General features: G+C 41.6%; 1 protein-coding gene across 1 annotated transcript in view; it reads left to right on the top strand.

Annotated features, from left to right (window-relative positions):
• Positions 1-4,994, top strand: part of LOC124627537 (uncharacterized) — a 5,893-nt gene extending 899 nt beyond the window's left edge. Inside the window, exons 1-3 of the mRNA XM_047153837.2 lie at positions 1-2,898; positions 3,277-3,373; positions 3,460-4,994. The exon at positions 1-2,898 is cut by the window's left edge and continues 899 nt beyond it. Coding sequence (XP_047009793.2) covers positions 2,487-2,898; positions 3,277-3,373; positions 3,460-3,466 — 516 coding nt within the window. The 5' untranslated portion in view covers positions 1-2,486 and the 3' untranslated portion in view covers positions 3,467-4,994. The remainder of the gene's footprint in view (positions 2,899-3,276; positions 3,374-3,459) is intronic.
• Positions 4,995-12,519: the final 7,525 nt, after the last annotated feature.

The raw sequence follows: 12,519 nt of genomic DNA, 5'->3' as shown, positions 1-12,519 counted from the left end.
AAAAGCATGATGTTTGAATGTGTACATATATGAGCAGAATATTTGTTTGTGAAACAAATGAAAACAAATGTTGATTACGTTTTTTGGGAGACTGGTTTGACTTGGAATAAAAATTTAGGAGGTAAAACATTTTTTTTTTTTAAAAGAATCTGTTTAAAAGAATCATACGTATTACATGTCTTCCAAACATAAACCTTTAGGAAGTAAAAATGAGTAAAAGAGCTGTTTAAAAGAATCCGTAATACATGTTTTCCAAAAACATAACCCTTATGAGATAAAAACAAACTGTGGGGAAACAGTTTGTAATCAAAGAACAGTAATTAAATCTAGAAAATGCGATGACGACGGTTTGTGTTCCTTTGAACAGTGTGGTAACATGGAAACATTACAGTATTTAATTCAGACAATGGAGGATCTGAATAGATCTGAGTCTACCACTGATACGTTGTTGGAATTATTAAACATTGCGAGATCAGTGGCAGACGATCAAGCAGAATCAATTCCTCTTCATCAACTTCATCATTAGAACATGCTTCAAATTCACAACAGGTGGGGAGGGGTTCAGACAGCGAATCGTATCATACGTTTAATCCTTTGGAGCCAAATTTTGGGTTATCCGCATCCGCTATTGATTCTATTGTAAGAGAGGGTGGCGATATTGGTGGTTGTACAGTGGTAGCGAGACTCAGATTTAATAGTTTGGAGATACGGCGTCATATAAATGTGTGTGATAAACGCCCCAGACCTGGCTGCGTACACAATATTTCTGCATGGTGTCATGGATGAAATACTGTCATTTTCCAGACTGCTGGCCAGTGATGGGGGTTTAATCAACATAACATTGAGAGGCCCTAGTCTACCCTCTGATGTTAACGCTGTCTTGTGTGCGTGTTCACAAACCAGATTGAGAACATTATGCAAAGCAATTCTAATGTGCGAGCTGATGACAGTTTGGATCTAAATGTGTCTATAGCTCATGGTAAACACGGTGGTGCTTATCGAAAGATACGTGATCTAGCCCATAACGAAGTGGTTGCCATAAACAGAATGAATCTGTTTTGTCCCAGCAATATATCTAACAATCTGTGTTTTGCAATCTGTCTGGCCCATTTTCTACATCACAAATGTCGTGTACTGATCTAGAACTGATAGCCGAGTCTCTGCAGGACACTGCGGGGTATTCAGTACAGCAAAAGATAGGGTTTAATGACATTACAGAGTTTGAACAGTTGTTACACATTAAAATAGTGGTGTTACATAGAACATGTACTGGTATGTTGGAACGGTATACGTCCAGTGACGTGCCCCATAACAAGACCATGTTCTTGTATCTGCACAACGAACATTATTTCATGATTAAGAACCTAAAAGCGTTCATAGGTACTCCATACGTGTGTGACTACTGCCACCATGGATTTACTAGCCGTAGAGACCATAGGTGTAAATACATTTGCAATGTTTGTAATGCACCTGATTATCATAAATACGCTGTCAAAACGAGGCAATGTCACGATTGTTTGCGATACTGCAGATCTGCTGTGATGTCACAAAACTGTCACTGTCAGAAATGTAATAGGCGATATCATGTCAATGGAGCCACCCCAAAACAACACGTGTGTGCAGCAGAACTTTGTATCCATTGTGGCATGGAATCGGTTAATGACTGTGTACACCAGTGTTTTATACAGCCAATAAAACTCGAGCCACCTAGCGACAAATACATATACTATAATTTTGAGACACGACACGTAGATGGTAAACACGTTGCAAACTTCATATACGTGATTACGTTTAAAGGGGAAGAGTTCACAGCTGCTGGTACAGACTATATAGATCAACTTTTAGACAAAGTTTAGATCAAAGTTTAGACAGCCTCATTATCAGAATTTCACATGTGTTGCACACATTGCTTCAGGGTTTTACAACTTTATATTTTTGGAATATTTCACAAAAGCAGGGCTAACACTTCAAATTATTATGCAAGGCTGTCCGATCATTTTAATGCTTAATGCTTTCCCGGACAAGACATTCAAGCACCGTTTCATTGATAACTACTCATTCATCCCTATGCGTCTGGCTGTGACGTCCACTGCGTTAAATCTAACCTGTTCTGAGAGGTCATTTTCCATACCTATTCAGTAGAATAGAAAATGAAGACTACATAGGACCATACCTGGCTATGAGACAATGACTACGTTTACATGGACAGCAGTAATCTAATTATTGACCTTACTCTGAGTACTCTGTGATTAAGGTGTTTACATGAGTTACTTTTAGAATACTCCTGTCATGTTCCCATTTTACATGTTATAAAACATAGTTCAATTAACAGCATGTGTCATTACGTCACCACACCACGCTGTCCGACGTTTCCTCCAGAATTTCATGTATTAACATACAGCTCATCTTCGTTATGGTACCGTATACAGTTTTGGGTGTTTAATTTTTTATTTTATGAAAGCTTCAAGTGCAGTTAATCATTTGTCATGCTGTACGTGCAAATAGATGACGGCGGATACAAATTCTCCAGCAACAGGCCTCCTCTGTACTTTCATTCGGCAACAGTGGTAGTGGTCCTGTACCAGCTCGGTAGCTGCGGGGAATACCGAGTAAGAGCTAATCAATTTGGCGTGCACAAGTGCACGGTCAAGAAGTTTGTGTACATGGTTTGCAAAGGAATGCTATCCTATGCAAAAAATCTAATCCAGGTTCCTAGTCTGGAGGAGGCAAATGCAATTGCTTACCGATTCGAAATGGAACATCACATACCACAGATAATCGGATGCGTTGGCGGGACGCACATTCCCATACTTCCGCCAAAAGATGGATATAGGGACTTTGTTATCGTAAAGGATGGCCCTCATACGTGCTTCAGGCAGTCGTGGATGACCAATATTGGTAAGTAGCCAAGAATATGTTTATTTACCTGTATTAGCCCACATGAATCTTGCCTTTATTGTATATAGCATGTATTATGTATTTGTTGTTTGATAAATTGTTTTTACTGGTATCTGCCCTATCGTAGGTTCCATTTTAAGTATCTCTCTGCCCTGTGAAGTGTTTTATGACTTGTCTCCAACAAGCACAGTACACATTTTTTATTTACTTTAAAATATAAGTGCTTTTCACTTAGATATCTACCTTTCTCTCAAACCTATGTATCGTATATAAAACACTAGAGCCTAAGTTGGAGTGTACATTGTTTATCTGCTAATATGACCAATAAACTCAGCTATACTTCTGTAATGCTGATTCATTTTTTTCTTTTTTATCTAGCTTTTGGAGTGTCAATTGCCAAGTTCCTGGGAGTGCACATGATGTCAATGTACTGTGGCAATCACAGCTATGCAAAAAGGCCCATCTACTCCCCAGGGTAAAAATATTTTGCCATGGTCTTGGCTGGTAACATTAAATGATCACAGAGACATCAATAACTTTATGTTGTTGTATGACCTTTAGGGAGTGAGGGTGATTCAGGGGAAACCTGTGCATTTCTTTCTCCTCGGAGATCCAGCTTATCCACTCATGGACTGACTGATGAAGTGTTACCCACAGTCTCTAGGCCTAACACCTGAACAAGAGTCGTTCAATGTTCACCTCAGCTCAACAAGAACAACAGTGGAGATTGCTTTTGAGAGACTGAAGTCTAGGTGGAGGGTGCTCCTGAAATGCAGTGATATTTTCACTTCACTTTCTCACCTTGCATGATTACATGTTGTGCACTGCACAATTTTTGTGAACGAGAAAAGGAGAAGGTCCCCCAATGCTGGATGGAGGAGGCAACAGTTATGGAGAGAGCCTTACCCCAGCCCCACAGTGCACCACAGAACCAGCACAGATGCTTATGTCATGAGAGATGCATTATCACCATACATGGCAGCAACATTTCCCCTTTGGAGGAGTATACATTAGGCACAAGTGGTTAACATTCAGCATATTTGCTTGCTTTGAGGAGCTTGGAAAGTCACACTTCTTAGTATTTGTTCAACGTTATTATCTCCAGTCTGTGATGTTAACTGCATTCAAGAAGTTATTTTATGAAGAAGTGCTGCACTTTTTATTTTAATGTGAACTAGGCAATTTCTTTAAGTTTCTGTTGGGTTTTGTATGCCTTAATTCCAGGAACACTGCACACAGGTTTGAAGTGCAAAAAAGGACACAACAAAAAGGATAATAAGAAAGGGACCTCTTCAAGTTCTGCTCACTTATGGTAAATATTACTTTACAAAAAATAGAGGTTTAATTAAAAAAAAACATTTCAACCCCATCCAGGGTGTACCCTGCCTTGTGCCCCATGCTCCCTTAGGTTGGCTCCAGGTATCTCATGACCCTGTAGGATGGACAGAAACTGGATGGATGAATTTTTTAAATTTTTTTATTTAGTTATTTTTTTTCAAAAAATGAAAGGTTTCACTTACTAACAAATTTATATAACAAAAGACAAGGCACATTCTTTCCTGTAACACAGGCAAATATGAGGTAGGCAAACACATCTAAACTCAAGTCAATACAGGCATTCACAAAGTATTTTACATAAGCAGGTTTTCTGCTACCTAATGGCAGGCTGCTCACAGGTGAGTATATGATCGAGCATATTCATTTGCTTCTTCTGACCCATGTTCAGCAGTGGATGTGTTTGACACAGTAGAACCATGCAGGGTATAGTTAGATGGCTGTGTGTGATACCCTTGAAAGTGTGGGGGGTGCAGTGAAGGAGGTGCAAACATTGGATGTGGGTGCTTTGGAATCCCTCAACAAGTATTGATATAATGTGCTCGGTGGAACGGACATTGCTCTCAATTAAAGCACTAAGGAGTCTCTCCTCCCTTTGCTCGGATTGCTGGATTTGGTCTTGAACCCATTAATTTTATTGCCTCATCATCTGTATCATGAACTGCTGATGCTGAGAGATCACAGTGCATCTCGCAGATTTCTTTCTTCGAGAGTAACCTATGTTATATATGTTACCATTAAAAAAAAAAATAGAAATGTCAGTTGAAGTGACAGGCTTTGATAGCAATAAAATTGCTAGAAGTCTTAGAAAATGAAAAAAATGATATTTTTAAGTGTCTCCATGTTCTACATTAATCATATTTTAAATGTTGGGACAAATATGTGCAGCATACAGTAGCTAGCCTATGTAACAACTACTGAACCTGATGAGTCAAACCAATACATACCTACAAAGAATTGTCTTATACATATACGTATACATACATACATACATACATACATAGTGCCTATTTAATGGAAATAGCATTTACATCAAAAACATGTCACCTTGTGTCCTGGGTGGGTCGACATCTGGTGCTGTGGCTGAAAAGCTTTCCTCTTGAGTACCAGATGTATCAGCTGATTATGCCTTATCTTCATCTGCATCCTCGTTCATTTCCTCCTGGTGAGATAGAGAACTCGCTTCATCCCCAACGATACGAATTCAATGGTTGTATGTTTCACGGGCATGATTGGCAGGCATGTAATCCCAACCATTTACATCCGTTATCAAAAGTGCCCTACGGCTTGCTCGGAAGACAATTTGATGACAAAGTCGAAATATTATAAAAAGCGTATGGTCTGGATGTTGAGGCAATGTGGGAGTGTGATTGGTATAACGCTAAACAGACCGATGTCGATGTAATGGCCTTTATGACCACTTACACACATCCTGAAAGACTGAAACTGTGCAACGCTCTATTTTGTGGTCATACTAACTAATAGAAATTGTATCACAAAGCCGACATTAGTGAAAAAATATGATATGTTGACTTTACAAGCTTGTATCCCTTTTGCCAGGCCAAAAAATGTTACCCCATAGGACTTCCCCAAATAATTTTCAAGGATTTTGAACCTCTTGAAAATTATTATGGATTTGTCAAAGCTACAGTGCTGCTACCACAAAAACTGCTTCACCCCATCCTTCCCTATAGGACTGGTGGTAAGCTTATGTTTCCACTCTGTCGTACATGCACAGAAAAGCAGAATCAGACAGACCTGTGTGGACACACTGATGAGGAAAGCAATATCAGGCTGTTGGGTCAGCATCGAACTATTGAAAGGTGTGGAAAAGGGTTACTTTGTAATGAAAGTTACCTTTTCCACAACGGTCAGAAACTTTGTTTTGTGACTATGTTAAAACATTTTTACAATACAAACAAGAGGCCAGTGGGTTCCCCGCTCATGTTGTGACAGATGCTGACAAGGAATCCTACGTCTCTGATTACTTTGAGAAAGAGGGGATTAAGATGCATGTTGATAAGTTAAGTCATAACCCAGCACGGCGTTCTATTAACAAACTTCTGCTGAACTCATTTCTGGGTCGTTTCTTGATGCGTGAAAACTTGCCGTGTACAGAACTAATTTCCGGCCCAGAACAGTTTACACAACATATGGTTATGACGTTAAACACTTTTCATTCATGTCAGACTGCGTAGCACTAATTTAGTGGTGTTATTGGGAAAGGGGGTCAGACTTGACATTAACCTCCTTCTTGGTGCGTTTACAACCGCTCATGCGCGTCTAGAGCTGTATGAGTTAATGGACAAACTGGGTGATAGGTTGTTGCACAGTTCTTGTGATGTCATTTTGCTTCTATTAGAATCTGCTGGGCCTATGTAAATGATTCGTAGCAGTTAGAAACAGAAATCCAATGGCAGTTTTCTGGCTAGGATTAAGTGTTGTATGTGCTGTTTTTTAACCTGGTGATGTCCTAATGAAATGCTTTATTTTTCACTGACATGATAAACATTCTGAAGACTTAAGAAGTTACTATTTTGAATGTTTGGTTAGATGTAGGCTTTGATTAGAGATAGATATGGGCTATAAACTGTATTAAAACCTGTTATGCCCCTACTTTTTCACAAAGTAGAGCTGAAAACTTTACAATGTACATCTGTTCCATTTGATTTTTTGTTGTTATTATTAAATGGTAATTGATTTTTTCTTTCTTTCTTTCTTTTTTTTTTTTTTAGAACCATATGCCACTTTGCTCTTTTATACTGCATGGGCAAAAACAAATAAACCAACAAATAAATAAATAAAAAAAACATCTGGTGGATAAAGTAGATAGGCTTAATCACCATTCCCTGAGCCAGATTACTACTGTAGTTTCACAATCACTTCTAGAGTTAGTCAAATGCTGCTTCTTTTGACACTGATTTGCAAGCTTAGGGGGCTTTGTTTGGAAACCCAGTTCTGGAATGTGTTTAATTGCTTTTTTATTTCCACAAAGTGAAACTGCTTTAGACAAACACAAGGTTCTTAATTTACTGCCATTGTTACCCAACGAGACTGGGACAGGAAGTAAGTGCAGGATCAAAGTCTTCATTATCCACTAAAGTCAATATACACGATACAGGAAATGAGGTCAAAACATAAACTAGAATTGAGGCATGAAACAAGAAACTAGAACTTGACTTTGAAACAATACTGCGTAGCACCGGGGCAGGGTTAGAAATGGGTAAGATGGGTAATGGTGTCATGCGGTGTGTTTTCCATGCACAACAAGGGCTGTGCATGGAAAACACACCGCATGACACCATTACCCATCTAACCCATTTCTAACACTGCCCCGGCGGGAATCAAACCCCAGACCCTGGAGGTGCGAGGCACACATGCTAACCACTAAGCCACCATGCGCCCGACGCCATCAACCCAACACAGTAACTAGACCTGAGGCGCGAAACATGAAACCAAACATGTAACCTGCATCACGTTTTTGTTTAATGAGCACTCGTGTATATATAGTGCCACTGTTTGCACTGATTCTTTTTCTCACATAATTGTCTTAGACTACCGTGTTCCATGTTACCGTGTTTTGGTCTTGTAGTTTATTGTGTAGTCTGTACCACAGTGTTTTGCATCAGTCTAAATATCCTTTGTGTTTTGGTTGGTTTATATAATAAAACGTTGAAAATCTGAGATTGCTTCCGCACACATCTTTGAGACGTGACAGAATGTGAGACCTACAACAGAAGCAGCGGATCATCATTAAGTACCTGGGCTTTGATCTTCCACCTATGTTCATGGAGAACTGTGCCGCGCCACGACAACAGGAGGTGGAGTGCCAAGCTGCGCCGCATACGCAGCAGATCTCCATGAAGTATCTGGGCTTCACTCTAACACCTGTGTTCGCAGAGGACTACGCCACGCCATGCCAACAGGAGGAGGAGTCCAGGTACAAGTGGGAGTCTGTAGTCGGGGCTAGTGCCATCTCCCACCCTCCCTCCCCTATAATGGATCCAGGTCAGCAAACGGAGTCAGCGGAGAATGAAAGTCAGCCTCCCTGCTCATCTGAGGATGCCACTCTGCTTTTTGGGTCAGCTGAGGATGCCTCTCAGTCACCCAGGCTGGCTGAAGACGTTGCTTCCCCTCTGTTCGCCAATTCCGTGTACAACGCCTCTGTGCTTGCCTGCTCAGCTGAGGACATCACTCTGCCTTCCTGCTCGGCTGAGGACGTCGCTCTGCCTTCCTGCTCGGCTGAGGACACCGCTCAGCCTTTCTGTTTGGCTGAGGACGTTGCTCTGTCTTTCTGTTCAGCTGAGGACGTCGCTCTGCCTTCCTGCTCGGCTGAGGACGCCGTTCTGCCTACCTGCTCAGCTGAGGACTTCGCTCTTCCTTCCTGCTCGGCTGAGGTCATCACTCTGCCATCCTGCTTTGCTGAGGAGGTGGCTCTGCCTCCATGTTCCACTGAAGACGCCGTTCCTCTTCTTTGCTGCGCGCCGTATGTCACTCCCCCTTCCTGCTCCACAGAGGACACTGTTTCCCCCTCGTGCTCCACGGAGAGCATCGTTCCTCCCTCGGGCCTCGTGGATAACCTCGCTCCCCTCTCCTGTCCTGCGGAGGAAGTTGTCCTGCTGTCCTACCCTGCAGACGTTGCTCTGAGCTCCAGCCCCACTGAAGACGTCGCTCTGAGCTCCAGCCCTGCTGAGGACGTTGCTCTGCTTACCTGTGACACTGAGGAAGGTGCGTTGCATTCTTGCTCCACTGAGGATGCCGCTCAGTCTCCTAGTTTTGCTGGGGACATTTTGCCCAGGGGGCCAGGACTACCAGATGGAGGGAGTGCATTTTTGGGCGCTCCGAGTGAAGTGCCCTTGGGGGAGGGGGGTTCTGTCATATTTCAAGGAAGTAACTCTGGACTTCATTTCCCAGCAGCCACTGCACCATATTACTGTCACATGACCACCTGCACCTGTATCAAGTTTTTGTTTAACGAGCACTCATATATATATATAGCCACTGTTTGCACTGCTTCTCTGTTTCATGTAATTGTCTTAGACTACCGTGTTCCATGTTACTGTGTTTTGGTCTTGTTAGTTTATTGTGTAGTCTACCACAGTGTTTTGCATCAGTCTAAGTATCCTTTGTGTTTTGGTTGGTTTATATAATAAAACGTTGAAAATCTGCGATTGCTTCCACACCCATCTTTGAGATGTGACAGCCATAGAGTGAAGCTGCTTTAGACAAACACAAAGCACTTAAGGTACACATTTTGAATACCACCTGTTAAAAAGTGTTTTATAGTTTTAGATTATGCTTGCTGTGCAGAGGTATGGATTGACACAGAAAAGAATTAGGCGTACTGTTGAGTAAGACACAGAATTCTTCTAACTCAATACACACTTATAACTTGATCAACAAGAGTACTATGAATTTAGATAATGCTTCCCACAAGTAATTCTCAACTGTTGGGTATACATACCAGATTATACCTGATTAACATATCCAAACATTAGTAAATTTAGCAGTTACACACATTGAAACATTAGTCAACTTTGTAGTTACACACATTGATTACACTTTATATCCTATATTACTAATTATGTTAGATTAAGGGTTGGTCTAGGGTCACTATCGTGCTAGAGTTAGGGTTTGGCTAGGGTTACAAGAATGCTAGTGTTAGGGTTGGGCTTGGAGGACTATGATGCTAGTGTTAGGGTTTGGCTAGGGTTACAATAATGCTAGTGTTAGGGTTGGGCTAGGGTTACTATTGTCCTAGTGTAAGGGTTGGGATAGGGTTACTATTATGCTAGGGTTAGGGTTGGGCTAGGGTTACTATTGTGCTAGAGTTAGGGTTTGGCTAGAGATACTATAATGCGAGTGTGGGCGTTTGGCTAGGATTACAATAATGCGAGTGGTCGGGTTTGGCTAGGGATACTATAATGCAAGTGTTAGGGTTTGGCTAGAGTTACTATTATGCTAGTGTTAGGGTTAGACTATGTATACTACTATGCTAGGGCATTAGTGTTGGGCTACGGGTAGTATAAAGCAAGGGTTAAGGTTTGGCTAGGGTTACTATTATGCTAGTGTTTGGGTTGGGCTAGGGCTACTATGATGCTAGTGTTAGGGTTTGGCTAGGGTTACAATAACGCGAGTGTTAGGGTTGAGCTAGGGTTGCTATTGTGCTAGTGTTAGGTTTGGGCAAGGGCTACTATAATGCAAGTGTTAGTGTTTGGCTAGGATTGCAAAAATGCGAATGGTCGGGTTTGGCTAGGGATAATATAATGCGAGTGTTAGGGTTTAGTTAGGGTGACTATTATGCTAGTGTTAGGGTTGGATGAGGTTTACTACTATCCTAGGGTTAGGGTTTGGCTAGGGGTAGTATAATGCCATGGTTAGGGTTTGGCAGGATTACTTTAATGTGAGTGTTAGGGTTTGGCTAGGGTTACTATTATGCTAGGGTTAGGGTTGGGCTAGGGTTACTATTGTGCTAGAGTTTCGGTTGTGCTAGGGTTACTATTATGCTCGTGTTAGGATTTGGCTAGGGTTAGTATTTGCGAGTGTTAGGGTTGGGCTAGGGTTACAATTATACTAGCGTTAGGTTTGGGCTACGGCTAATATAATGCTAGGGTTACTATTATGCCACTGTTAGGGTTTGGCTAGGGTTACTATTATGCTAGTGTTAGGGTTGGTCTAAGGTTACTATTGTGCTAGAGTTAGGGTTTGGCTAGGGTTACTATAATGCTATGGTTATGGTTTGGCTAGGGTTACTATTATGCTAGTTTTAGGGTTGGTCTAAGGTTACTATTGTGCTAGAGTTAGGGTTTGGCTAGGGTTACTATAATGCTATGGATATGGTTGGGCTAGGTTTACTATTATGCTAGTGTTAGGGTTGGACTAGGTTTACTGTTATACTAGGATTAGGGTTAGACTAGGGTTGCTGTGTGCTAGAGTTAGGGTTGGTCTAGGGTTACTATAATACGAATGGTAGGGTTGGGCTAGGTTTACTATTATGCTAGTGTTAGGGTTGCGGTAGGGTTACTTTTATGGTAGTGTTAGGATTTGGCTAGGGTTAGTATTATGCGAGTCTTCGGGTTGGGCTAGGGTTACAATTTTGCTAGTTTTAGGGTTGGGCTATGGCTAATATAATGCTAGTGTTAGGGTTTGGATAGGGTTACTAATGTGCTAGATTTAGGGTTTGGCTGGGGTTAATATAATGCGAATGTTAGGGTTTGGCTAGGGATACTATAATGCGAGTGTTAGCGTTGGCTAGGATTACAATAATGCGAGTGGTTGGGTTTGACTAGGGATACTGTAATGCGACTGTTAGGGTTTGGCTAGGGTTACTATTAAGCTAGTGTCAGGGTTGGACTAGGTTTACAACTATGCTTGGGTTAGGGTTGGGCTAGAGGTAGTATAATGCAATGGTTAGGCTTTGGCTAGGGTTATTATTATGCTTGTGTTAGGGTTGGGCTAGGTTTACTGTTATGCTAGGGTTAGCGTCGGGCTAGGGTTACTATTGTGCTAGAGTATGGGTTCGGATAGGGTTACTATAATGCCAGTGGTAGGGTTTGGCTAGTGCTACTGTAATGCTAGTGTTAGGGCTGGTCTAGGGTAACTATTGTGCTACAGTTAGGGATGGGCTAGGTTTACTACAATGCGAGTGTTAGGGTTGGGCTAGGTTTACTATTATGCTAGGGTTAGTGTTGGTCTAGGGTTACTATTGTGCTAGAGTTTGGGTTTGGCTAGGGTTACTATAATGCTAGTGTTAGTGTTGGGCTAGGGTTACTATTGTACTAGTGTTAGGGTTGGGCTACGGCTACTATAATGCTAGTGTTAGGGTTTGGCAGGGTTACTATTGTGCTAGAGTTTGGGTTGGGCTACGGTTACTATTGTGCTAGTGTAAGGGTAAGGTTATGGTTACAATTATGCAAATGTTAGTATTTGGCTAGGGCTACTGTAATGCATTGGTTGTGGTTTGGCTAGGGTTACTATTATGCTAGTGTTAGGGTTGGCTACTGGTTGTGGCTGCATTGGTTGTGGTTTGGTTAGGGTTACTATTATGCTAGTGTTAGGGTTGGTCTACGGTTACTGTTGTGATAGAGTTATGGTTTGGCTACAGTTAATATAATGCGAGTGTTAGTATTTGGCTAGGGTTACTATAATGCAAGTGGTAGGGTGTGGCTAGGGCTCCTCTAATTGGAGTGTTAAGGTTTTTCTAGGGTTACTATTAGGCTAGTGGTAGGTTGGTCTAGGGTTACTATTGTGCTAGTGTTAGGGTTTGGCTAGGGTTACTATTATGCT

This window comes from Ictalurus punctatus, chromosome 16 (assembly GCF_001660625.3).
Source record: "Ictalurus punctatus breed USDA103 chromosome 16, Coco_2.0, whole genome shotgun sequence".
Lineage (NCBI taxonomy): Eukaryota > Metazoa > Chordata > Actinopteri > Siluriformes > Ictaluridae > Ictalurus > Ictalurus punctatus.
Note: the sequence above shows the minus strand (reverse complement) of the source record. Positions and strands in the feature narration are given on the sequence as shown.